This window comes from Scyliorhinus canicula, chromosome 9 (genome assembly GCF_902713615.1).
Source record: "Scyliorhinus canicula chromosome 9, sScyCan1.1, whole genome shotgun sequence".
Lineage (NCBI taxonomy): Eukaryota > Metazoa > Chordata > Chondrichthyes > Carcharhiniformes > Scyliorhinidae > Scyliorhinus > Scyliorhinus canicula.
The window spans coordinates 105,909,193-105,935,895 of NC_052154.1; the positions used below are offsets into that span (position 1 = coordinate 105,909,193).

General features: G+C 50.6%; 1 protein-coding gene across 4 annotated transcripts in view; it reads right to left on the reverse strand.

Moving 5' to 3' along the window:
• The window catches only part of LOC119971592 (low choriolytic enzyme-like), a 290,266-nt gene that overhangs the window by 143,904 nt on the left and 119,659 nt on the right, over nucleotides 1-26,703 (reverse strand). For all 4 annotated transcript variants that reach the window (XM_038807370.1, XM_038807371.1, XM_038807369.1 and 1 more), the window contains exon 7: nucleotides 15,434-15,612. In XM_038807370.1, coding sequence (XP_038663298.1) covers nucleotides 15,434-15,612 — 179 coding nt within the window. The remainder of the gene's footprint in view (nucleotides 1-15,433; nucleotides 15,613-26,703) is intronic.

The following is a 26,703-nucleotide window of genomic DNA, read 5'->3' on the forward strand; positions in this document are numbered from 1 at the left end:
AGGAATTTGATATCTGACTGACTGAAAGAGCATTTAGCTCTATTGAGGCAGAGGCCATGTTCGTGTATGCGTCTGAAAACACGCATGAGCCGATTGATGTGCTCCTGGTGGACCAGGTTATTATGTCATCGACATAGACGCGAACACCTTCGATTCGCTCCATCATTTGTTCCATGATTCTGTGAAACACCTCGGACGCCGAGATGATCCCAATTGGCATACTGTTGGAGCAATGCCTTCCAAAGGGAGTATTGAATGTGCATAGCTTTCTGCTAGTTTAATCTAGCTGGATTTGCCAGAAGCCTTTTGAGGCGCGAGCTTTGTGAAGAGCTTTGCGTGAGCCATTTCACATGTGAGTTCTTCACGTTTCGCCTCGTGGGGAGCTTGCCGCGCCGTTTCAGCCACCTGGATGTGGGAATACCGACTGGTGGCGTGCTCGTGGAGCACGCAGGTCTCAATGGCAATCACTAGGGTAAGCTGCTTGACCTTAAGAAGCTGCTGGCGAAGGTGGTCCGACTGAACACTGAAAACGATCTGGCCGCGTATCATGGAGTCGGAGGTGGACCCGTAGTTGCAGGACTGCACAAGGATAAGGAGGTGGGTGATAAAGGACTGGAAAGGTTTGTCCTTACCCTGTAAGCGCTGCTGAAAGATATAGCGCTCAAAGCTTTTGTTCACCTCGACTTTGCAGTGGCTGTCAAACGTTAGGAGGACCGTCATGATTTATCTTCCCCATCGGCGAAGGTGAGAGAATTAAAGATGTGGATGGCGTGGTCCCCGGCAGTGGAGAGGAAGAGAGCAATCTTCCGGGCATCTGAGGCAGCTTCCAGGTCTGTGGCTTCAAGGTAGAGCTGGAAGTGCTGTTTGAAGATCTTCCAGTTGGACCCCAGTTTGCCGGTGATGCGGAGCGGTGGCAGGCGGACGCTGTCCATGTTGCAGGATGGCTGTAGACTGCTGGAAGGCAGATCACTGGCAGGTAGGTCTCAGAAGTTCTAACATCCCTCAACTACTGGTACCATGATGTGTTGGGCGCTCTGGATCCGTGAACCACATACAGGCCACCCACACTTAAAATAGTACAACACTATTTTATTAAATTATAAACTGCTAAACATACTATTACTGTGGGTTACACGATGCTGGATTAACTTGAGACCTGTGCCTGTCCTAACCAGACGAATCACTCAGCACATGGTGAGAGTCTGTGCTGTAATTTATAAGTTCTTGTGCTTCTGAGAGGCTGCATCCCCAATGAGCGGGAAAAGCGATGCCCTCTGTCTTTATAGTGAGTGTGTTCTAACTGGTGATTGGCTGTGGTGTTTGTGCATGTTGATTGGTCCTACTGTACGTCCATCAGTGTGTGTGTCTGCACCATGATATACTGGTGTATATTATGACAGGTGGGTGTGTGCACCCTGGATGGGGGAGCAATGGGTGGTCCGGGGTAGAGGACACCACTGGTTGTCAAAAACTCCCCCTCCCCCAATTCCTTACAGACATTACATGCAATGGACAATATTTAGGACCCCATGAAAGCTGCCCTCATGGTGCTGCTAGCAGGCCAGGAGACCAGACACCAGAGGAGTCAGTGGCATCAGCGCCGACAGAGTTTTAAGGAAGTAGCGCATGTGCAGACACGCCCCACATCCTGAGGAACCGGCTGCCCATCAGGCCAAGGAGGGACCCAGAGAGAAAGACCCACGATGGCAAAAGTGTACAGGCGTCGCTGGTCTTTCGTATAGATATCGGTCAGCATGTGCCGCAAGAGGCTCTGCCTCAACAAGGGGACGGAGAGGCATCTGTGCCATGCCTTTGCGGACTTGGCACTTCGTGGAGGAGGAGGATACTCGCTCCCGGTGGCCATCAAGCAAACCGCAGCCCTGAAACTCCATGTCTCAGGATTATTCCAGGGTGTGAATGGACACTTGTGCGGGATCACACAAGCTGCAGCCCACAAGTGCAACTGTCAGGTCATGGATGCCCTGTTTAGCTGGGCAACGAACTATGTAAACTTTGACATGGAGCTGGCCCAAAAAGATGCACGGGCATCAGGATTTTCCACCAGTGATGGGATGGCCCAGATCCATGGGCTAATAGGTAGCACCTTGCGCTCACATGGCCGTCTGGGAGTGCCGTAAGTCAACAGGAAGTGGTCCACTCCTTAAACATCCAGCTCATGTGCCCCCACCACACGAAGATCATGCACGCGTGTGCACGCCTCCCAGGGAGTGTGCACGACAGCTACACACTAGGACAGTCGGACATCTTCGGGGAGCACCCCAGAATGGGCGATTGGACCTTGGGGGATAAGGGGTAGCCGCTGAGGACCTGGCTAATGACGCCAGTAGGAATGCTGGTGACCAATATGGAGACCTGACACAACAAAGCCCCAACGGCCACCCGGGCTGTCACTGAGCTGTGCAACAGACTTCTCAAGATGCGGATCTGATGTTTTGACCACTCTGGTGCTGCACTGCAGCACACTGCTCCCAGAGGGTCACCCACTTTGTGGTTGTCTGCTGTATCCTCAACAACCTGCCACAGCAGCGGGGCGATGTGCTGGAGGTGGAGGAAGAGGATAACGTGGCTACCTCTGAGGAGTAGGATAAGGACAAGGAGGTGCCAGACCAGGAGGGGCTGGAGGATGAGCTGAGGGTGGACCCACAGGACCAACCTGTGGATGGAGGATGGGCAGCAGCGGTGAGGGTCAGACAAGCTCGGAGAACCATGGAAGCCCTCATCCTCACCTGCTTCACATCGGACATGGCCTGGCCTGTCATATCCCCCCCCCCCCCTCCTCATCACCCCTCCCTTTCCCCCGACCCCTTCCCCCACCGCCCCCCCTCACCCCACCATGCTGTCCCTTCCTCAGAGTGTCTGTATAACTGTGCTCCAGGGTGATGGGAGTGCGTCAGTACTGCCTGTGGGAGGAGATTGGTGTCTCAGCAATGGCGGGTCCGCCATCCCACCCCTGAATCATTCCTTCCTGTTCCGGAGGCTATCGCCCGGTACTCCTGTCCCAACAACCACCCAAAAGTGTCACTGATTATGGAGGCCTCTGGCTGCACGGCTGAAGGTTATTGCTAATAGGGATCTGGCAATCGCAGTTAAGTGAGGACTTCACAGCTCCCAAATGGGTTCCCATGGCAGGCCATGTAGCAGATGGGAGTTATTGCCCAGCATCCCAATCAGTCCATGATGCTTGGACACTGTGCCCAAACATTGCAGCAAGCAACACCGTGGACGCAACGGCCAAAACCCAAGCACCAAAGGCTGGGCCCCAGCAGTGGGAACATTTGGTCAACCGGAGGGTGAGTGTGTCCAGTGGGGAGAGGACCAGAGTCTAGTCCAGGTAACGTTACATGTGGGTGTCTGGCATACAGGGTGTTGGGCCAGTTGAGCAGGGCCCTTGCTGCAGCCCAGGGTGCATAGGCGGGGTGTGTTGGATGGAAGGGGATTTGGGCAGAAGAAGGTGCAATGGAGTGTAGGTAGAAATGGGAAGAATGGGCAGAAATGGAGGAATGGGGTGCAGTGGGGAATGGAGTAGAAAAGCAAATGGAGGGGGGGGAGCAATGGCGGGGAGAGTGGAGCAATGGGTGCTCCCAGGGTGGAGGTCACCGCTGGTTGTCAGTCTCTCACCTTCTCCCAATTCCTTACAGATATTGCATGCAATGAAAGATATCTAAGACACTGTGGAAGCTAACCTCGTGATGCTGCTGACAGGCCAGTTGACCAGACACCAGAGGAGGCAGTGACATCAGCGTTGACAGAGACCCAAGGTGGTGGCCCAAGTGCAGACTCACCCAACAGCCTGAGGAACCGGCCCCCCAATCAGGCCTAGGAGGGACCTGATGTGTTGGGCTGGCTGGGTCAATGTGGACTGCATTTGATGCAGTGTAGCGAGAGACAGACCTCCAACACCTGATGAGATGCAACACAATTTTATATAACATCTAAACTATTATACATGTTCAACTGTGGGTTGACACTATGCTGACTTGAATGGAGACCTGACACTAGCCTGACCAGACTATCTTACTACCACATGGTGTTTGCACTGGCTAGCTCACGAGCTCTGACTGTCTTAGAGGCTGGATCCCGAGAGAGCGGGAAACCTGGTGCCCTCTGGCTTTATAGTGGTCATGTCCTGTCTGGTGATTGGCTGCTCTGTTCTGTGGGCTTACTGGTCATCCTGTGTGTCAATCACTGCCTGTCTGCACTCCATTATATACATAGATATATATTATGACATCTTCCCCCCCTTTTAAAAAAATTTACATTGTTTGTGTTCAGATAATAAATAGTAAGGTGCATGTACGTGTGGACGTGTATATGTGCGTGACTATATACAAAATGTGCTAAAATGAACTTATATACATAGGAAGGTGTCGCTAGTGCAGATATAGGGCAGATGAAACGGTAGAAACAATATTTACAGAGGTCAAAACGATGAGGTAACAAATTTGTGCAAAAGTTCAGTCTATAAGTTTAGTCTTTGTGATGGGCGACAAATTCTGGTTGACCACCTCAAGGGTGGATCAGGGGCCGCCTGCACTTGGATAGGCGAGACTGCCGCCAATGTGGTGGTCGCAGGGGCCGGCAGGATTGCTGGTAGATCGGTGGCCTCGTGGTGGGGCATATCCAGAGTTTGTGGGAGGCGGGGCATCACAGTTGGGTGGCGGGCGTGGAACTCTGCGCAGCGCCCGTCTGTTGCGTCGTAGGAAGGAGCCATCATCCATGCAGACGAGGAACGATCTTGGGGCCATTTGTTTGACCACCACAGCTGTGTTGGACCAGCCGCCGTCAGGCAGCTGCACACGAACACGATCATTTGAGACCAGCTCAGGGAGATCTGTGGCATGAGCGTTGTATGCTGATTTCTGTTGGGCCCGAGACTGCTGCATCTTCTGGAGGACCATGAGATGGTCAAGGTTTGGAATATGGATGGCTGGAGCCGTGGTTCGCAAAGTGCGATTCATGAGCATCTGCACTGGAGACAACTCAGTGGACAGAGGGGTTGCTCTGGATGTCAGCAGCGCCAGGTTGAAGTCGGAGCCCGAGTCTGCAGCCTTGCATAGTAATCTCTTGACGATATGGACCCCTTTCTCGGCCTTCCCATTTGACTGCGGGTAGTGGGGGCTGGAGGTGACGTGACAAACGTTGTATAGCCGGGCAAACTCAGACCACTCCTGGCTGTAAAAACAGGGACCGTTGTCACTCATCACCGTGAGCGGTATCCCATGTCTGGCAAATGTTTCTTTATATGCTTTAATCACCGCCTTCGACGTGAGGTCGGCAGTTTCACCACTTTGGGGTAATTGAAGAAGTAGTCGACCATGAGGACATAGTCACGCCCCTGGGCGTGGAAAAAGTCGACACCGACTTTGGACCATGGGGAGGTCACTATCTCATGTTGCTGCAGAGTTTCTTTGGGTTGAGCTGGCTGACATTTTTGACATGTAGGGCAGTTGAGTACCGTGTTGGCAACGTCCTGGCTGATGCCCGGCCAGTAGACTGCCTACTGAGCTCTGTGTCAACATTTCTCGACCCCCAGGTGACCCTCATGAATTTGGCCGAGCACCATAGCCCACATGCTCTGCGGAATCACGATTTTATCAAGCTTCATAAGGATGCTGTCCACCACCGTCAGGTCGTCCTTAACGTTGTAAAACTGGGGACACTGTCCCTTCTGCCATCCATTTGTGAGGTGCTGCATCACACGCTGTAGCAGAGGATCCTTGGCTGTCTCCTCACGAATTTGAACGAACCCTCTCATCATAGGCTGGAAGGTTAGAGGCGCACAATTGCACCTGCGCATCGATTTGGCAGACCAAGTCAATTTGCTCACACGGTGTGGTGATAGACCTGGACAGGGCATCTGCAACAATTAGTTATTTGCCTGGCATGTAGACAAGTTCAAAATCGTAGCGGCGTAGCTTGAGAAGGATTCGTTGTAACCGGGGTGTCATGTCGTTTAAGTCCTTCTGGATTATGTGGACTAATGGCCTGTGGCCTGTCTCAACTGTAAATTTTGGGAGACCATACACATAGTTGTGAAACTTGTTGATTCCCGTTAGGAGGCTCATGCATTCTTTCTCAATTTGAGCGTACCGTTGTTCAGTGGGTGCCATGGCTCTGGAGGCATACGCAACTGGGGCCTGGGAGGAGGAGTCATCCCGTTGGAGGAACACCGCCCCAATACCGTCCTGGCTCGCGTCAGTGAATATTCTGGTCTCCTTTGTAGGATCGAAAAATGCCAGAACCGGGGCTGTGGTGAGTTTCGCCCTCAGCTCACGCCATTCTTTCTCATGAGCGGGCAGCCACTGGAATTCCGTCAACTTTCGACGAGATGGCAGAGGGCTGTGGTGTGGGAAGCCGTGTTGGTAATGAACTTCCGGAGGAAGTTGACCATTCCTAGAAAGCGGAGGACCGCCTTCTTGTCCTCTGGGGTCTTCATGGCGTTGATCGCCGAAATCTTGCCAGCATCTGGCCGCACACCTTGCTGCGAGATGTGGTTACCAAGGAATTTGATTTCTGATTGACCAAACGAGCACTTGGCCCTGTTGAGCCGGAGGCCATGCTCGTAGATTCTGTGGAACACCTGCTTGAGGCGATCGATGTGTTCTTGAGGAGTTGTGAACCAGATTATGACATTGTCAACCTACACGCGCACCCCCTCGATACCCTCCATCATCTGTTCCATGATGCTGTAAAATACCTCTGAGGCAGAGATGATGCCAAAAGGCATCCAGTTGTAGCAGTAGTGGCCGAACGGGGTGTTGAATGTGCACAGCTTGTGACTGTATGCGTCCAGCTTTATTTGCCAGAACCCCGTGCCGGCGTCCAGTTTTGTGAAGCATTTGGCATGAGCCATCTCGCTGGTCAACTTTTCTCATTTCAATGGTAAGGGTGAGCTGCTTGACTTTCAGGAGCTGCTGGCGAAGGGAATCGGAGTGGACCCCGAAAACGATCTGATCCCGGATCATGGAATCAGTTGTCGAGTCATAGTTACGTGACTGCGCGAGGATGTGGAGATGGGTCAAAAAGGACTGAAAAGGTTCATCCTTACCCTGACGCCTCTGCTGGAAAAAGTACCGTTCAAAGCTCTCATTCACCTCAATGTCGCAGTGGCTGTCGAACTTCAGCAGGACAGTTTTAAATTTCGTCTTGTCTTCGCCTTCAGCGAATGTAAGGGCGTTGTAGATGTGGATGGCGTGGTCCCCAGCTGTGGAGAGGAATAGTGCGATCTTTCTGGTGTCCGATGCGGCCTCGAGGTCGGTGGCTTCGAGAGAGAGTTGGAACTTTTGTTTGAAGATCTTCCAATTTGCACCGAGGTTGCCGGAGATGCGGAGCTGCGGAGGAGGGCGGACGTTTTCCATGTCACCGGATGGCTGTTTGCTGGTCAATGCTGATTCACTCAAGGTAGGTCCGTCAATTTCCAGCATCACTACCTGGTACCATGATGTTGGGCTGGCTGGGTCGATGTGGACTGCACTTGATGCATAGTGGCAAAAGACAGACTTCCAACACTTGATGAGATGCAACACGATTTTATTTAACATCTCAACTATTATACATGTTCAACTGTGGGTTGATACTATGCTGACTTGAATGGAGACCTGACACCAGCCTGACCAGACTATCTTACTACCCCATGGTGTTTGCACTGGCTAGATCACGAGCTCTGACTGTCTCAGAGGCTGGGTCCCGAGAGAGGGCCTCACGGTAGCATGGTGGTTAGCATCAATGCTTCACAGCTCCAGGGTCCCAGGTTCGATTCCCGGCTGGGTCACTGTCTGTGTGGAGTCTGCACGTCCTCCCTGTGTGTGCGTGGGTTTCCTCCGGGTGCTCCGGTTTCCTCCCACAGTCCAAAGATGTGCGGGTTAGGTGGATTGGCCATGCTAAATTTCCCGTAGTGTAAGGTTAATGGGGGGATTGTTGGGTTACGGGTTACGTGGGTTTAAGTAGGGTGATCATTGCTCGGCACAACATCGAGGGCCGAAGGGCCTGTTCTGTGCTGTACTGTTCTAAGTCTAAGTCTAAGAGCGGGAAACCTGGTGCCCTCTGGCTTTATAGTGGTCTTGTCCTGTCTGGTGATTGGCTGCTCTGTTCTGTGTGCTTACTGGTCATCCTGTGTGTCAATCACTGACTGTCTGCATTCCATTATATACATAGATGTATATTTTGACAGTCTGGACGGCAGCTAGTGCTGGGGTCAGTCATAGTTACATGACTGCGCGAAGATGTGGAGATGGGTCAAAAAGGATTGAAAAGGTTTATCCTTACCCTGAAGCCTCTGCTGGAAAACGTACCGTTCAAAGCTCTCATTCACCTCAATGTTGCAGTGGCTGTTGAATTTTGTCTTGTCTTCGCCTTCAGTGAATGTAAGGGAGTTGTAGATGTGGATGGCGTGGTCCCCGGCTGTGGAGAGGAATAGTACGTTCTTCCTGGCGTCCGATGCAGTCTCAAGGTCGGTGCATTCGAGATAGAGTTGGATCTTCTGTTTGAAGGTCTTCCAATTTGCACCGAGGTTGCCGGCGATGCGGTGCTGCGGAGGAGGGCAGCCGTTTTCCATGTCACCGGATGGCTGTTTGCTGGTCAACGCTTATTCACTCAAAGTATGTCTGTCAATTTTCAGCATCACTACCTGGTACCATGATGTGTTGGGCAGGCTGGGTCAATGTAGACTGCACTTGATGCAGTGTAGCGAGAGACAGACTTTCAACACTTGATGAGATGAAACACGATTTTATTTAACATCTAAACTATTATACATGTTCAACTGTGGGTTGACACTATGCTGACTTGAATGGAGACCTGACACTAGCCTGACCAGACTATCTTACTACCACATGGTGTTTGCACTGGCTAGCTCACAAGCTCTGACTGTCTCAGAGGCTGGATCCCGAGAGAGCGGGAAACCTGGTGCCCTCTGGCTTTATAGTGGTCGTGTCCTGTCTGGTGATTGGCTGCTCTGTTCTGTGTGCTTACTGGTCACCCTGTGTGTCAATCACTGCCTGTCTGCACTCCATTATATACATAAATGTATATTATGACAGGATCTAGAGGGGAAGGCCTGCGACAGTCCAAGGTGTACTGGCGTCGCTGGTCATTTGAACAGATGACAGAAAGTGTGTGCCCAGGTGACTCCATCTCAACAAGGTGATGGTGTGGCATATAGAACATACAGTGCAGAAGGAGGCCATTCAGCCCATTGAATCTGCACCGACCCACTTAAGCCCTCACTTCCACAATATTCCCCTAACCCAGTAACCCCTTCTAACCGTTATGGACATTGAGGGCAATTTGGCATGGCCAATCCACCTAAGTTGCACGTCTTTGGACTGTGGGAGGAAACCGGAGCACCCGGAGGAAACCCACGCAGAAACGGGGAGAACATGCAGGCTCTGCACAGACAGTGACCCAGCGGCGAATGGAACCTGGGACCCTGACGCTGTGAAGCCACAGTGCTAATACTATGCGATTGTGCTGCCCTTGTGGACTTGGCACGACATGGAGGAGGAGGATACCCGCTGTCGTTGGTACTGAACCTCTAGGCCTCAGGCTTGAGCAGGGACTTGTGATGCATCACAAGCTACAGCCCACAAGTGCATCCGTCAGGTCATGGATGCCCTGTTTGCCTGGGCAGCGGGCTATATAAACTTTGACATGGACCAGGCCCAACAAGATGCACAGACAATAGGATTCACTGCCATCAACGGGATGCCCCATGTCCAGGGGCTAAGAGATGGAACACATATCACCTTGCACTGACCAGGCAGTCTGGGAGTGCCGTACGTCGACAGAAAGGGGTTCCTTAAAGGACCAGCTCGTGTGCGACCACCATAAGAAGATCAGCTAAATACTGGGGCAGTCGGACATCCCAGCCTCTCCGGGACCACCCCAAGATGGCCAGTTGCTCTTGGTGGATACGGGGTAGCCGCTGTAGACCTGGATAATGATGCCAATATGGAGGTCAGTAACCGGTGCGTAGACCCGACACAGCAAGGTCCATGGGCCATCCGGGTTGTCATTGAGTGGTGCATCAGGCTCCTCAAGACGCAGATCTGATGCTTTGACCACACTCGTGGTGCACTGCAGTGCACCGCCCCCAGAGGGTCACCCACTTTGTGGTTGTCTGCTGTGTCCTCCACAACCCAGCATAGCAGCATGGCGATGTTCTGGAGGTGGAGGAGGTGGGACTACCTCTGAGGAGTAGGATGAGGATGAGGAGGCGCCAGACCGAGAGGAGGTGAATGACTAGCTGGTGGATGGAGGACAGGCGGCAGTGGTGAGGGTCCAGCATGCTCAACATCACCCGCTTCACATAGGATGTGGCCTTGATCAACATACCCCCTCCCCACCACCCCACTTCCCCCTATCCCTCAATATCTGGGGCGCTCTGGGGTCAGAGGGCCCCGGCCCACTTGCAGGTGTCATATGCCTCACCGTGCCACCCTGTTCCAGGTGCTGACTTCGAGACGTACTTTGTCAGGATGGTGGGTCTCGGGGGAGCTGGTGGGCATCATTACAACTCTGTAGGCAGCCTCCAGGTTAGAACCCATCACTCCCTCCTCCTGGTAGGTGCTCATAGGGCCTGGGGTTCACTCCAGGGCCGAGGGGCAGCTGGATCGAGCCCTGGCTACCCCTGCATCATCTGGCTCTGCCAGCCCTGACAGCTCCCCAGTGTCTGCAGAACGGTGTCAACACCCTTGGCGATGCTCCTCAGTGACTGGGATATACTTTGGTGCACCCTGGTAATGTCCACCTGTGACTGAGATAAGCTCCATGGTGCCTTGGCTATGCCCAGCGGAGGCTGGGACATGTCTGGCAGCACCTCGGCTCTGGCCAATGAGATTGGGAATGCTCCCTCAGCCACCGGGAAGTGCTCTGGAGGGCCTCGGCAATGCCAACCTGAGACTGGGAAATGCCACACAGCGCCTCAACAAGGTCCACCTGATGCGGTACGTCTGACAGTGGCTGGGACAGGCTAACGAGGCGCTCAGTAATGGCAGTCACCAACTGATCTAGAACTTGGACATCTCCACTCATGCCGCCGACATTGTGCACCAGGCTCTCCACCCTGGCAGTGTTGGCCTCAGTCCCATGAATTATCGGCACCATCTCCTTCGCTCACAGCCTCGGGAACTCCTCTAATCGGTTATGGACCTGTTGAAGAGCCGTTGACAACCCCTTTGACTCTCGGCTGCACACCAACATCTGTATCAGCTCCGGATAAAGCTGGCCCAGAGATTCAGCATCTGACTGGGACCCAGCTGGTCCTGGGATCCAGCAGACCTCCGACTGCTGTTTGGCCTGGGTGTTCCTGCCTCCACCTGATGTACATCAGCAGCTGTGTGGTACTCACCGGAATGTACCCCAGAAGCGTGTCCACTACTGTTGCCCACCGAAGCATATGTCTCTACGCTGGTGGAGGGTGGGGTTGACAGTTGTGTTGCAAATACGGTGGTGTCTACGGAGCTCCCCTCCGAAGTGTTCTCATGGGAGGTGCAGAGGGGTGACTAGCCTGGATGGGCCAACACCGTCGAATGAGGATCCTGCAGGAAAATGGTCATGTGGTCAGTGGGAGGGTGGATCATTTTGCATGGCATTAACAACTCATGTATGACAGTCATTTGGGTGGGGGCTGATGGATCCTCACCTCTGCATCGTATGCCAACCTCAACTTTGGTGACAGATCTGTCCTTGGTCACTCCTGTGGCCTCCATGTTAGTTGCATGGGGTGAAGTCTCAGATGTCCGTCATCCCGCCACCTGTCTGGGCCCTCTCAAATCTGCAGTGGGCCAACTTCTCCTGCGGGGACTCAGCAGGGACATTGTGAGCGTTGTTCATCGCGTGGGTGGGGGTTGTTGGGGGGGGGGTGTTGATTGTGCGGTTATGGGGAGAAGGGTGGGGAGTATGGGGGGCTGAGAATATGGGGGTGGGGTGATGTGGAGTATGGTGGTGGGGTGGCGTGGGTGGAACTACTGTACACTGGTAGCCGGGGCACAGAACTGTGCTGGGTGAGGGTGGTGCCAGGTGCATTCTTGGGGGGTGTGGTGTGGGTCCAGTGCCAACCCATCTGTGCAGCCCGGTGGAGGTTGTTCATCTTCTAATGGCACTGGGTGCCGATTCTCCTCATGATGCTCTGTGAGCTGACAGCCGCTGCAACTTCCCCCCAGGTGGCACTGGCTGCCCTGTGTCTGACCCTCCAAGACCCTCAGGAAAACAGGGCAGCCCGCCTGGCCTCTACCATGCAAATAATCTGCCCAGGTCAGCATTCCTGAATTGTGGGGCTGGTCTCCTTGGTAGCATGGCTGCGAGCTTAGTGGGGTGTGTCATGGGAGTGTACCTTTAAGAAATGGGTGTTTATCAAATAGTTGCAGTGATGTTATTATGTGGGTGGAATTGGGTTGTGTCTCTGGCTTTTACTTTCGTTTTGAGCTGGAAACTGTTTGTGGCTTTGTGTTTTACATGTGCTTTAGGCAGTTGAAAGCTGAATTCAGGCAAGGAAGTTTCATTTTGTCTCTTTCTCTGTATGTTAAAAGGTGTCCAGATCACTTGATAATTTAAAAGTGATAACTGTCTTGTGTAAATAATTTATACCTACTGTTTTGTTAAAAAGGGGGTTTGGCTCATGGATGTTGTTAGGGATGTTGTTATGGGTTACATATAGAGTACCGTGTCTATGGGGGTAGTTGTGTTGGTAGTTGATAAAATATTAACTGTGTATTTATAAAATGTTAACAATTCATAGAATAAACATTGTTTTGTTTAAAAATACTTAAGGTCTCTGTTGCATAACACCTGGAAAGTAGGCCAAAATCTATTAAAAGTTATAGGACAGGTAAACTCCATGATATACTCTGGAGTTTTCTAAACACTGGCCCATAACTGGGGGCTGTGCAGGAGCGATTTAAGTGTTCCTCTCCCTTGTTAGCATGGTGCTAACGAGTGGGGTCCCGGCGAATCAGCTGGTGGGACCATCATTTGCGCTGTGAAGCCTGTGAAGCCTCGTTAAGTGGACCAAGGCAGTGACGTCCTTGGCGTGCCGAGTGTCGGGAAGCGCGTGGCAGTTCCCGTTCACTATCACATTTCGAATGTTTTTCATTAAATTGCGGCCAGAGCGTTATTTCAGGCAGGTTTGGTTTGGAGTTTCCCCCCGCCTCTGTCGACACGTTCCCACCACTATCTAACCTCACTTTGTTTAAAATAAATTTAGAGTACCCAATTATAATTTTTTTCCAATTAAGGGGCAATTTAGCATGGCCAATCCACCTAACCTGCACATCTTTGGGTTGTGGGGGTGAAACCCATGCAGACACAGGGAGAATGTGCAAACTCCACATGGACAGTGACCCAGGGCCAGGATTCAGCGCCGTAGTCCCAGTGCTAACTACTGCGCCGCATGCCACCCCATCTATCTGACCGCACTAAGTCAGTTTTGGGGGTCCTGGGGAGTTTCTCTACGGCTAGTTCACACTTAGATTTATTCTCATCACTGGGGAGCTGATCTCGTTGGTCAGACCAGGTCCTCAGAGATCGGCCCAGCATTTTGAAAGGTGCCTCGATCCCGAAGTGAGTTTAAGTGTCCCCTACACCCCATCCCACGGGCAAAATCAGCTCCAACACATATTGGAATTACCCCACAGCCTCCCAAGTGAGGTCACCCTGCTATGAGGGTCGCTGAGGGCCTCCCTTTTCAGGCCATCTCATGCCCCCAATCGGGCCCCCCCCCACGGTTCAGGACCCCCACCCTTCACCCCCCCTCCTCAATCTTCAGGAGGCCCCTTCATACCCACCCATTTACCACCCCCACCAGTCATATCCCCACCCATCATACCCCCCTCCTTTCATGGGCATGACCCCTCTCAGGTCCCAGCCTTTGGAAGTAAAACCCTGGTATCTGGGCAGCATGGTACTGCCAACCTGGCAATGCCCCTGCCGGCCTGGCAGTTCCACCTGGGCCTCTTGGCAGTGCCAAGGTGCCCAGGTGCCAGAGGGAGAGCCAGGGTGCCACCCCACCCGGTTCCTGACCATGCAGGGACCCCCAGAGGCCTGGGAGATCCCACAGGTGCCATGACGCATATTCCAGATTTGTGTGGACTAGTACAATTGGCGCCAGCGTGACCTCTCACTGGGGAGCTGGTCAGATCACGGGAGGCCGAGATGGGGATTGCTCTTAATTGGCCTCAATTCGCTTCGTGCCATATCACGGCGGATCTGCATCCCGCCAACAAGAGTAGGTCAGTTAGATTGCAAACCGCTCGACGCAGTTAATGATTTGGGTCTCTCCCTCACAAGGCAGCACGGTAGCATTGTGGTTAGCATAAATGCTTCACAGCTCCAGGGTCCCAGGTTCGGTTCCCGGCTGGGTCACTGTCTGTGCGGAGTCTGCACGTCCTCCCCGTGTGTGCGTGGGTTTCCTCCGGGTGCTCCGGTTTCCTCCCACAGTCCAAAGATGTGCGGGTTAGGTGGATTGGCCATGCTAAATTGTCCGTAGTGTCCTAAAAAGTAAGGTTAATGGAGGGGGGGGGGGGGGGGGGGGTTGTTGGGTTACGGGTATAGGGTAGATACATGGGTTTGAGTAGGGTGATCATTGCTCGGTACAACATTGAGGGCCGAAGGGCCTGTTCTGTGCTGTACTGTTCTATGTTCTAACTGACCCACTCGGATCCTCGCTGGGTGCAATGCGGCCGTTATATCGCACCTTCTATCTCGAATGGTAACCGGGCTGCATCAATGATAGCGGCTTATTTTATGTCATGTAAACCGAATAAATTCCCAAGGATTATTTTAATATTAAAATTTACAAAATAAAACCTATATATTGACTGCCTTTCTGACTATTCAGGGAAATATAAAATTAAACCAGGTAGAAATTACAAAAGTAATTTCTCTAAATTAAAGTTCTCCTTTTGTCCTTATGAATACTGATGATTCTTTTTGATGTTTCCAAAAACAAGAGAAGAGCAGTACAATGAGACACATGTAATTTTCGGCTGGTGAATACCTACTTTTGATGCCTGTATAGGTTAGGTGGCGTTCTTTCGTATGCACCAGAAAATATTTTCAGAATTATCAGTGAGTGCTATGCATTTCACTATTTGGCTAGCAATTAGGTTGACATGGCTAAAGGTGGAGTCCAGAGATTGTATTGTAGGAACCAACACATGTGGATACCATTAATTCAAAGGAATTTTCATTTGCCTAATATAAAGAGTTGCAACTGAATAACAAAGCACCAGACGCATTTTTACTTTTATATAATCCCAAGTATTACTCCAGTGTCTCCTCTGGAACCCTTTAAAACCTACTAGAATACACTTCTGCAAAAACCAAGGCACAGTTATTTTCATACTTTTAGCATTTTTTGATTTTTCTTTTTCTCCAACTTGACTTCAGTTGCAAACACAAATTCAAGCATGCTTACCTTTCCTAATGTTTTTATCAATGATGGTTACATAGTTATCACGGTCACTTCTACTTTGCTCATGATTAAAACCAACTGAATGTAGTAACTCGTGCTGTATAATGCCAGGTTGTATACAGCCATATTTTCCCAATGAAATAAACTGTACACGGCTATTATATCCTATGTTGGACCAGCAGCTAAAAAGAAAAAAAAATAATAGTAAAGACTTAAATTGATGTTTCTATCTTATAAATCTTAGATACTAAAATTGTCAAAGGAAATGAGGAATTTCGTCAAATTTTAATGGGGTCTCTGCTGGTCGTGTTAGTAATCCCATGAAAAGATGTGGTGCTGAGCTATACATGTCAGGAAACTTTGAAACTCAATTCTTTCTCTAAGCTGAGTCCGTCTGGGTAACAATAGGAGCTCTTTAAACTTCCTTCAGTATTTCCAGAAAAGGGAAGACAAATCAGCTCGGACTTCTGCTCCTGTGTGTACCATATACAAGATGCACTGCAGGAAACTACCCAAGCTTCTTTGGCAGCACCTTTCAAATCAACCACCACTACCATCCAGCAGGACATAGATAACAGATGTATGGAAACTCTACTATCTGGAGGTTGCCTTCCAAGGCACTCACCACCTTGACTTGGGAATACATTGCCATTCCTTCACTGTCGCTGGGCCAAGATCATGCAACTCCCTCCAGAAGAGAACTGTGGACTGCAGTGTTTCAAGAAGTCAGCTCACCATCACCTTTTCAAGGCAATTAGGGTTGGGCAATAAATGTTAGCCCAGCCTGCGAAGCCCGCAACCCACAATTGAATTTTTAAAAAGTTATCACGCTCAACTCCCTAGGTGCTTCTGCCTAAGTTGGAAGCGGAGCTCGGTCAGCTCAAGGGCTTAGGATATTCTGGCTGGTGAATAGTGACATATTACTTAAATGTTAGCAATTAGGTTATGTAGCAGGTATAGAATCCGATTCAACAATGATACTGTGAAGGTTAATATTATAACCCACACTGGACCCATGAGGCTGGGCTGATTAGGAGCCCCCTCATAATCACGAGAGGAAATCAGAGTATTTAAACGTGGCCCAAGTGTGAGCCAGAGCATAGTTCCATCTGGCACCTGTGTACATAATTTTCGCATCTCTGTAAATAAACCTTTCATTCCCAACACTTCCCATGTGGCTGCTTCTGTGAATTCAATACCAGCAACAAGGATGTGATGGACGTCCTCAGCTTAGGGCGCGCCCCTCCCCAGAGTGGGGCGTCCCTACGGCCAGGAAATCCCGGTTCTCTGCTCAGGACAGCAGCCTGTCCAGGGTCAGGCCGGTGGCCTAAGAACCCGACGACCAGGCGGGGCCCCTCCTCTGATCCAGAAGAGGAAAACTCCGGATGATATGGAACGTGTGGTCGGAGACACTGCAGGGAGCAGTGACTGCGAGATGGTCCATCCATCCGCTGCTCCGCTTGAATTTACCATCCACCCCGGTTACACAGCATTTTTGTGGAAGAGCCCGCAGATGATTATCTGCAGTTGAACTGCGTTGTGTCACCCAAAGTTGCCCCCATTAGGGTCATGGTTCCAGTTAGTGGCCACCCATTGCTAATGAAGTTAGACACAGTTGCGCCTTCTCAGTTGTCGGAAGGCACAGCTTTGAGAGACTTGGAATGGGAGTGCAGCTCCTGCCATTATGGGACACTGAGACACATTTGACCACATTTACCAGAGAACTGCTGGCCATTACGGGGACCATGGTGACCCAGGTGGCCTATGGAAAGCAGTCCGCTTGTTTGTCCCTGATCATGGTGAATGGTGACAGCCCCAGTTTGCAGGGCCACGACTGGCTACAACACTTCCACATTGATTGGCAGGAGGTTTTCCGACTGGTCTCAGGAGGCCTCAACGCGATGTTGGTGAAGTACCCTGAGGTTTTCCAGATCGGGCTGGGGGCGATCAGCCGGACCATGGAACAGATCCGTGTGAACCCCGCAGGGCAAACAAGGTATTTTCATACTCGCTCAACTCCCTAGGTGCTTCTGCCTAAGTTGGAAGCGGAGCTCGGTCAGCTCAAGAGCTTAGAATATTCTGGCTGGTGAAGTTTGTAAACAAGGCACTCTGGTCATCCTCATGCAATGGCATGGTTCGCCTCTGTGGCAATTGTAAATTGACAGTGAATCGGTCCTCCAATCTGGATTGGTATTGAATGCCACACGGATTGATGACCTATATGCCAAATTGGCCAGTGGTCACTCATTCACCAAGCTCGATATGAGCCACAGGTATGTCCAGGTGGAGCTGGACCCGGAGTCTCGTTGGTATGTGACGGTGAACACTCATAGGGGTTTTACGAGTATACCAGGTTGCCTTTTGTGTGTGATCCTTTTCCAGCACGCAATGGAGAATATTCTGCGGAAGTTTCCATGCATAGCGGTCTATCTGGACGCCATCTTGGTCAGGAAAATGACTGAATAGGACCACCTGAATAACCTGGATGAGGTTCTCCGTCGCTTGCTGAGTCAGGCATTCGCATCTGCAGAGTAGAATGCATTTTTCATGCCCGGGAAGTGACCAATCTGAGCTATCGCATGGACTGGAAGGACCTCCATCCGGTTAAAGAAAAAGTATGGGCCATCCAACAGGCCCCACGCTGGGAGGCGACGGAACATTGTTCGTTCCGGGGCTCGTAAATTACTCCTTCTTCTGAGGTCATCACTGCATCTATGGTGACAAGTGCAGTGCCCTCAAAATTACAAGGATGAGGAGAATGCAGTGTACCCACAAATATCAGGACGCCCATTTTGATAAGTAACATAAAAACATAGAAAATAGAAGCATGAGGAGGCTATTCAGCCATTTGAGCCTGCTCAGCCATTCATTATGATCATGGCTGATCATCCAACTCAATAGCCTAATCCCGCTTTCCCCCATATCCTTTGATCCCCTTCGCCCAAAGTGCTATATCTAACTGCTTCTTGAAAAAATGCAATGTTTTGGCCTCAACTACTTCCTGTAGTAACGAATTCCACAGGCCGACCACTCTCTGGGTGAAGTAATTTCTCTTCAGCTCTGTCCTAAATAGTCTATCCTCAGACAGTGACCTTTTCCAGTGGTTCTGGACACACCCACCATCAGCAACATCCTTCTTGCATCTATGATTTCTAGTCCTGTTAGAATTTTAAAAGTGTTTATGAGATCCCCCGGATTCTTCTGAACTACAGCAAATGCAATTCTAACCAATTCAATCTCTCCTCACACAACAGTCCTGCCATCCCAGGAATCAGTCTGGCACTCCCTTTAGAAGAAGAACACCCTTCCTCCGATAAGGAGACCAAAACTGCACACAATATTACAGGCGAAAGAGAAGCTTTGACAAAGAGTCATTCGACTCGAAACATTAGTTCTTTTTTCTCCCTACAAATGCTGCCAGACCTGCTGAGATTTTCCAGCATTTTCTCTTTCGTTTCAGATTCCAGCATCCACAGTAATTTGCTTTTTTACACAATATTACAGATTTGGCCTTACCAAAGCCCTGTATAATTCCAGCAAGACATTCCTGCTCTGGTACTCAAATCCTCTCGCTATGAAGGCCAGCATACCATTTGCATTCTTTCCCGTCTGTGGTACCTGCATGATTACCTTCAGTGACTGGCGTACGAGGACACCCAGGTCTCGTTTCACATTCCGCTCCACTAATTTATGGCCATTCAGATAATAATCTGCCTTCTCATTTTTGTACTAAGGTGGATACCCTTGCTTTTCTCCATATGAAACTGTATCTGCCATTCATTCCCCACTCACTCAACTTGTCCAAATCACACTGAAGGTGCCCTGCATCTTCCTCACAGCTCACCGTCCCACAGGGGCGGCACAGTGCTTAGCACTGTTACCTCACAGCTCCAGGGAACCGGGTTCAATTCCAACCTAGGATGACTGTCTGTGCGGAGTTTGCACTTTCTCCCCTTGTATGCGTGGGTTTCCTCTGGGTGTACCCGTTTCCTCCCACAGTCCAAAGATGTGCAGGTTAGGTGGAATGACCATGCTAAATTGCCCTTAATGTCCAAAAGTTTAGGAGGGGTTACTGGGTTACAGAAAAAGGGTGGAGGCGTGGGCTTAAGTAGGGTGCTCTTAAGTAGGGGCCTGTGCAGACTGGATGGGCCGAATGGCCTCATGCTGCCCATAAATTCTTTGATTCTCCAACTTGTTGTCAATTTGGAGATATTACATTTTGTTCCCCCATCTAAACCATTTATATTGTGAATAGCTGGGGTAGTAGCACCGATCCCTACTGTACCCCACTGGTTACTGCCAGCCAAATTAAAAAAGACCTGTTAGTTCCTACTCCTTGTTTCCTGTCTGCCAACTAGTTTTATATCACCTCAATACACTACCCCTAATCCCACGCTCTTTAATTTTACACACAAATCTCTTATGTGGGAATTTGTCAAAAGCCTCCAGAAAGTCCAAATATACCACATCCACTTGCTTGCCAACTCTACTAGTTACGTCCTCGAAGAATTCCAGGAGATTTATCAAGCACGATTTCTTCTTCATAAGTCCATGCTGATTTTGTCCGATCCTGCCACTATTTTCCAAGTGCTCTGCTATAAAATCTTTGATGTGAAGATGCCGGCATTGGACTGGGGTGAGCTCAGTAAGAAGTCTTACAACACCAGGTTAAAGTACAACAGGTTTGTTTTGAATCACTAGCTTTTGGAGTACTGCTCCTTCCTCAGGTGAATGAAAAGGTAGGTTCCAGAGACATATATACAGACAAAGTCAAAGATGCAAGACAATACTTTGAATGCAAGTCTTTTCAGGTAATTAAGTCTTTACAGATCCAGAGAAAGGGATAATCACAGGTTAAAGAGGTGTGAATTTTCTTAAGCCAGGACAGTTGGTAGGATTCCGCAAGCCCAGGCCAGATGGTGTGGGGGTGCGAATGTAATGCAACATGAATCCAAGGTCCCGGTTGGGGCCGTACTCATGTGTGCGGAACTTGGCTATAAGTTTCTGCTCAGCGATTCTGCGTTGCCGTGCGTCCTGAAGGCCGCCTTGGAGAACGCTTATCCAAAGATCAGAGGCTGAATGCCCTTGACTGCTAAAGTGTTCCCCAACTGGAAGGGAACATTCCTGCCTGGCGATTGTCGCGCGATGTCCGTTCATCCATTGTTGCAGCGCCTGCATGGTCTCACCAATGTACCACGCTTCGGGACATCCATTCCTACAGCGCATGAGGTAGACAATGTTGGCCGAGTCGCACGAGTATGTACCACGTACCTGGTGGGTGGTATTCTCATGTGCAATGGTGGTACCCATGTTGATGATCTGGCATGTCTTGCTGAGATTGCCATGGCAGGGTTTGTGTGGTGGCGTGGTCACTGTTCTGAAGGCTTGGTAGTTTGCTGCAAACAATGGTTTATTTAAGGTTGCGCGGTTTTAAAGCAAGTGATGGGGGTGTGGGGGTGACCTTGGCAAGATAATCGTCTTCATCAATGACGTGTTGAAGGCTGCGAAGAAGATGTCATAGTTTCTTAGCTCCGGGGAAGTACTGGCCGACGAAGGGTAAATAAACTCTTTGGTAATGGCTTCTAGAATTTTCCCCACTCCTGACGTAAGTCTTCCTGGTCTATAATTCCCTGTTTTTTCTCTACCTTTTTAAATAGTGGAGTTACATTAGCCACCCTCCAATCTGCAGGAACTGTTCCAGAGTCCATAGAATCCTGGAGGATGACGACCAATGCATTCATTATTTCTAGAGCCACTTCCTTAAGTGTTCTGGGATGTAGATTATCAGGCCCTGGGGATTTATCAGCCTTCAGTCCCATCAATTTTCCCAACGCCATTTTGATACTAATATTGATTTCCTTAATACAGTGACTCTGGGGCATGTCAATGGCTAGGAATCCTACGGCGAATAACCCAACTCCAGACCCTCCAAAGCCTGTCCACCATCTACAAGGCACAAGTTAGGGGTGGAATGGAATAGTCTCCACTTGTCTGGATGAGTGCAGCTCCAACAACACGCAGCAAACTCAACACCATCCAGGATAAATCAGTCCGCTTGATTGCTTCCCCTTCCACAAAACATTCAAACCCTCCACCACCGATGAACAGTGGCAACAATGTGTCCCATCTACAACCTGCACTGCAGTAACTCACTAAGGTTCCTTCGACAACACTTTCCAAACCCATGACCACGACCATCTAGAAGGACAAGAGCAGCAGATACCTGGAAACACCACCACCTGGAGGTTTCCCTCCAAGTCACTCACCACCCTGACTTGAACTCCTTCACTATTGCTGAGACAACAGCCTGGAACTCCCTACCTAACAGCACAGTGGGTGTGCCTACCCCTCAAGGACTGCAGTGGTTCAAAAGGCAACTCACCACCACCTTCTGGAGGGCAACTAGGGATGAGCAGTAAATGTGGCCGAACCAGCGATGCCCACATCCCATCAATGAATTTTTAAAAAGGTCCACACTCTCACTAGACTCTGCATTCCCCAACATTTCTGGTATCTGATTTGTATCCTCATTTGTGAAGACAGATCCAAATTATGTGTTTAGTTGCTCAGCCATTTCTTTGTCCCCAATTGTACATTCCCCTGTTTCTGACTGTAATCTACATTTGTCTTTACCAATCTTCTCTTCACGTACCTGTAGAAACTTTTAAAGTCAGTTTTTATGTTCCCTGTAAGCTTACTTTTGTACTCTATTTTCCCTTTCTTATTCAATCCCTTGGTCCATCTTTGCTAAATTCTAAACTGCTCTCAATCCTCAGACCTGTTGTTTTCCTTGGCCAATTTTCCTGCTTCTTCCTTGTATCGAATACCTCCAATATCCCTTCAAAACTATGTAAACTATGTATTGGGCACATTCCCATTTTACTTTTGTGCCAGAAATATGCATATCTGGATCTTGCTCAACAAGTGTGAGATGCAGCTCACAATATCTTGCAACGTTCCGTTGAATCTCACTTGAGAAAATTGAGACCATTACATATTCTTATGCAGTCCAGGCCAAAGAAAATTGGATTTGTGCTCAAGTTTTCCTTACTCCTAAATGACCCTCCACTGGAACCTCTGCTTCCAATGCCTTCAGCATTTGGACTTGCACCTTGAACCGTATGATTCACCAGTCTTTATCTTTGGACAGGTCAGCAGAGAACCTGTATCTGTGCACTCTGGGATGTGAAAGTTAGCACAACAGTGCAATCCCTGTATCAAAGGACTTCATGTAGTCATCGTCACATTAATGAGAATTGTTTAGCAGACACTGAAATGTGTGAGTGGTTGGCGAGACCATCATGGCTGTGGGTCTTGCGCTTTGGCACTACCAATGAAGGCAGACATCTCACTTTGAGAAACAATTACTATTACGACCCTCTGGGCAAGTGGGTTCTAGCCCCACTTGACCCGGAGGCACAACACAGTAGAAATGAACAAATAATTCTTAGAAAAACACCCAAAGTCTTTGACCCTTGCCAGCCTAATAACTAGTCACCAGATTTGTAAAATTAAACACAATTAAACCACCCTCCCTTTCACTCGCACCCACCCTCCACACACACACACACACACATACACACACAAGACAGACAAACAAACACAGAGGGGAAAAGGCGTGTGTAAAAATAATGATGAAAATAAAAGGATAAGAGTCTTTGTTTCAGATAGTTATCTTCTAGCCCACCTCGCTTCAATCTAGGCTTTCAGTTCGAGGTTTCTGCTTACAGTCTGTAATGGTTTTCATTCAGGTTCTCTGAAGATTCAGAAGTATAGAAGCTATGCAGTTTTTCTGAAGAAAGAGAGAGAGGGAGAGAGAAAGAAAGAGAAAGAAAGAGAGAGGGAATCACACCTTCTTTTCTGAGCGTACAGGACCCAATTGTCCTTTCTGTGATTCTCTGAAAACCATCCCAATTGGGTAGAACCCAATCACCTCCTGTTGCTGGGCTGAATGCAATTTTGTCCAATTCATTGGCACCAGACAACCAATTGAACCAAATCCATCCATTCTCTCGTGGTTCCAAAAAGTCTGAATTCTGTTGTTCAAAAGCTAGCACAGGGTACTATATTACAGCTTTTGAGATCCTCACTTTCCCTGCTCGACTGAAAGGTATAAGTCCATTCAGCAACCATGGATCAAAATGATAATAGCAAACTAAAAGAAATGGGACATAAGGGAATCAACATGAAGGGCCCTTACATACCTCCCGCCTGGAATGAAAGATCAGGGCACGGGTGTAGCATTATGAGGTATGCAAGACATAAATAATAATAATCTTTTATTGTCACAAGTAGGCTTACATTAACATCGCAATGAAGTTACTGTGAAAAGCCCCTAATCGCCACATTCCAGCACCTGTTCGGGAGAATTCATAATGTCCAATTCACCTAACAGCACAAACAGATATCCATTCATCCATCCCCATTACATACGGTTCCTTCGCAGAATCTACATTGGTGACTTCCGGTTGCAGTGATGCGGAGCTAAGCCGCACGTTCGGTGGCTCCTGCTATTTTCGGTCTTTTGGGCTCTTTTAAGGGCCCATAGCGGTGCTGGTTGGACTTTACCCGGTGTGGTAACACATCTGCTGCGCTTATCTGCCGGTGAATGGACTGGACCAGGAGCGGGGTGGTCAAAAAATCGGCTTTGGAGCAAAGAAAGCTGCGAGGCAGGAAGAACAAGATGGCGGTGGGCGGGGAACTGGCAGCGTGGCAGCAGTGGACACAGGAGCAGCAGGAGCTGCTTCAGCGCTGCTTCAGAGAGCTGAAAGCTGAGCTGCTGGAACCGCTTAAGGCCTCACTGGATAAGCTCATGGCGACTCAGGCGGCTCAGGGTGCAGAGATCCATGAGTTACGGCAAAAGGCCTTGGAGAACAAGGATGAAATCCTAGGCCTAGCAGTGAAGGTGGAGACGCACGAGGCGCTCCACAAAAAATGGCAAGCGAGGATGGAGGAAATGTAGAACCACTCGCGGCGGAAGAAATTGCGGATCCTGGGCCTCCAAGAAAGCTGGAGGGTTTGGACCTGGGGCCTACGTGGCCTTGGTGCCTAACAGCACAAACAGATAATAGGTGCGGGGTCCTTCCAAGGGCCCTTGGAGCTGGAGGGTGCCCATCGACTGTTGGTGAGAAAGCCCAGGCCGAAAGAGCCGCCAAGGGCGGTGCTGGTCCGTTTTCACTGCTTCGTCGACCGAGAATGTGTGCTGAGATGGGCTAAAAGGGAGAGGAGCAGCAGGTGGGAGAACACAGAGATCCGGATTTATCAGGACTGGAGCGCAGAGGTGGCGAAGAAAAGGGCTGGTTTTAACTGGTCGAAGGCAGTGCTGCACAATAAAGGGGTGAAGTTCGGCCTGCTACAGCCGGCACGCCTCTGGGTCACTTATAAAGACCATCAGCTCTATTTTGACTCCCTGGAAGAGGCCTGGGCCTTTGTCCAGGCAGAGAAGCTGGACTCGAACTGAGGATTGAGGGGCGGTTGGAGACTGATGTACATTGTCTGGAGGCTCTGTTCATACTTCTTTGTCGGTCCCCTTTTTGGTTTTTCTCTTTTTTGGGGCTTTTCCACTATTTATTTCTGTGCCTTTCTCACTGGTGGAAAGTTGGGGGGCTGTTTTGTAGGCCCGTTGGGACGCGCGCCTTTTTCTTTCCCGTGTTTTGGGTCGGGGGGCAGTGTTTAAGCTAGAAGCGCGGGCTTTTTCCCGCCCTGGAGGTGGAATGGGAGGGGCCTGTATCGGGTGGGGGGGGTGTGGCGGTTGTCTAACACCGGGGGGGGGGGGGTCACTGGGGTGGCGGGAGCAGCCGGGGTCAGCAGGAGTTGGCTGACTTACGGAAGTACGACGAGAGGGGCAACGCAGCTAGGGGGGCCCTAGGCCCTAGCTAGGGGGGGAGGGGGGTGTTGGGGGGAGGGGAAGTAGTGGGGGGGGGGGGGGTACCGGGTTGCTGCTGGTAGGGCCGAAGGGGAACAGATGGTGCTGGCGGGGGGGGGGGGGGGGGGGGGGGGTCGGTATGGGGATCTGCCACCGTGGGGAACGGGCCGTGGGGGTACTGCGGGCACGTGGTGGGCCAAGGGAGAGTTATGGCTGACCGGTGCAGAGGGACGGGGAAGAGACCCCCGATTCGGCTGGTCACATGGAATGTAAGGGGGCTGAATGGACCGGTCAAGAGGGCCCGGGTGATTGCGCACTTGAAGGGGTTAGGGGCGGACGTGGCTATGTTCCAGGAAACGCACCTTAGGGTGGCGGATCAGGTTAGGCTGAGAAGAGGGTGGGTTGGACAAGTGTTCCATTCGGGGTTAGATGCGAGGAACCGGGATGTGGCGATTTTGGTGGGAAAGAGCTTGTCGTTTGTGGTGTCGAGTGTGGTGGCGGATAGCTGTGGCAGATACGTAATGGTGAGCGGTAGACTCCAAGGGGAGCGGGTGGTGCTGGTTAATGTGTACGCCCCAAATTGGGATGATGCAGGGTTCATGCGTCGCATGCTGAGCCAGATTCCAGACCTGGAGACGGGAGGCTTGATATTGGGAGGAGATTTTAATACAGTGCTGGACCCAGCACTGGATCGTTCTAGGTCAAGGACCGGTAAGAGGCCGGCGGCGGCCACAGTGCTGAGGGGGTTCATGGACCAGATGGGAGGGGTGGACTCCTGGAGGTTTATGATGCCGGGAGGTAGGGAGTTCTCGTTTTTCTCCCATGTCCATAAGGCTTACTCCCGGATCGACTTTTCTGCCTTCAGTTGATTCTGAGGGTGGTGGGGGAGGAGTATTCGGCGATAGCCATATCCGACCACGCTCCGCATTGGGTGGACCTGGAGCTGGGGGAGGGGAAGGACCAATGCCCGCTGTGGAGGTTAGAGGTGGGGTTGTTGTCAGATGAGGAGGTATGTGGGCAGGTCCGGATGTGTATAGAGGGGTATTTGGAAACTAATGACAATGGGGTGGTGCAGGTGGGGGTGGTCTGGGAGGCGTTGAAGGCGGTGGTTAGAGGGGAGCTGATTTCTATTAGGGCACACAGGGAGAGGGGGGAGGAAAGGGAAAGGGAGAGGTTGGTGGAAGAAATGGTAAGGGTGGACAAGAATATGTGGAGGTCCCGGATGAAGGGCTTTTGAGAAGCGTCGTAGTCTCCAAGCGGAGTTTGACATATTGACCACCCGGAAAGCGGAGGCGCAGTGGAGGAGGGCACAGGGGGCGGTATACGAGTACGGGGAGAAGGCAAGTCGGATGCTGGCCCACCAGCTCCGGAAGCGGGAGGCGGCGAGGGAGATCGGGGGAGTCAGAGA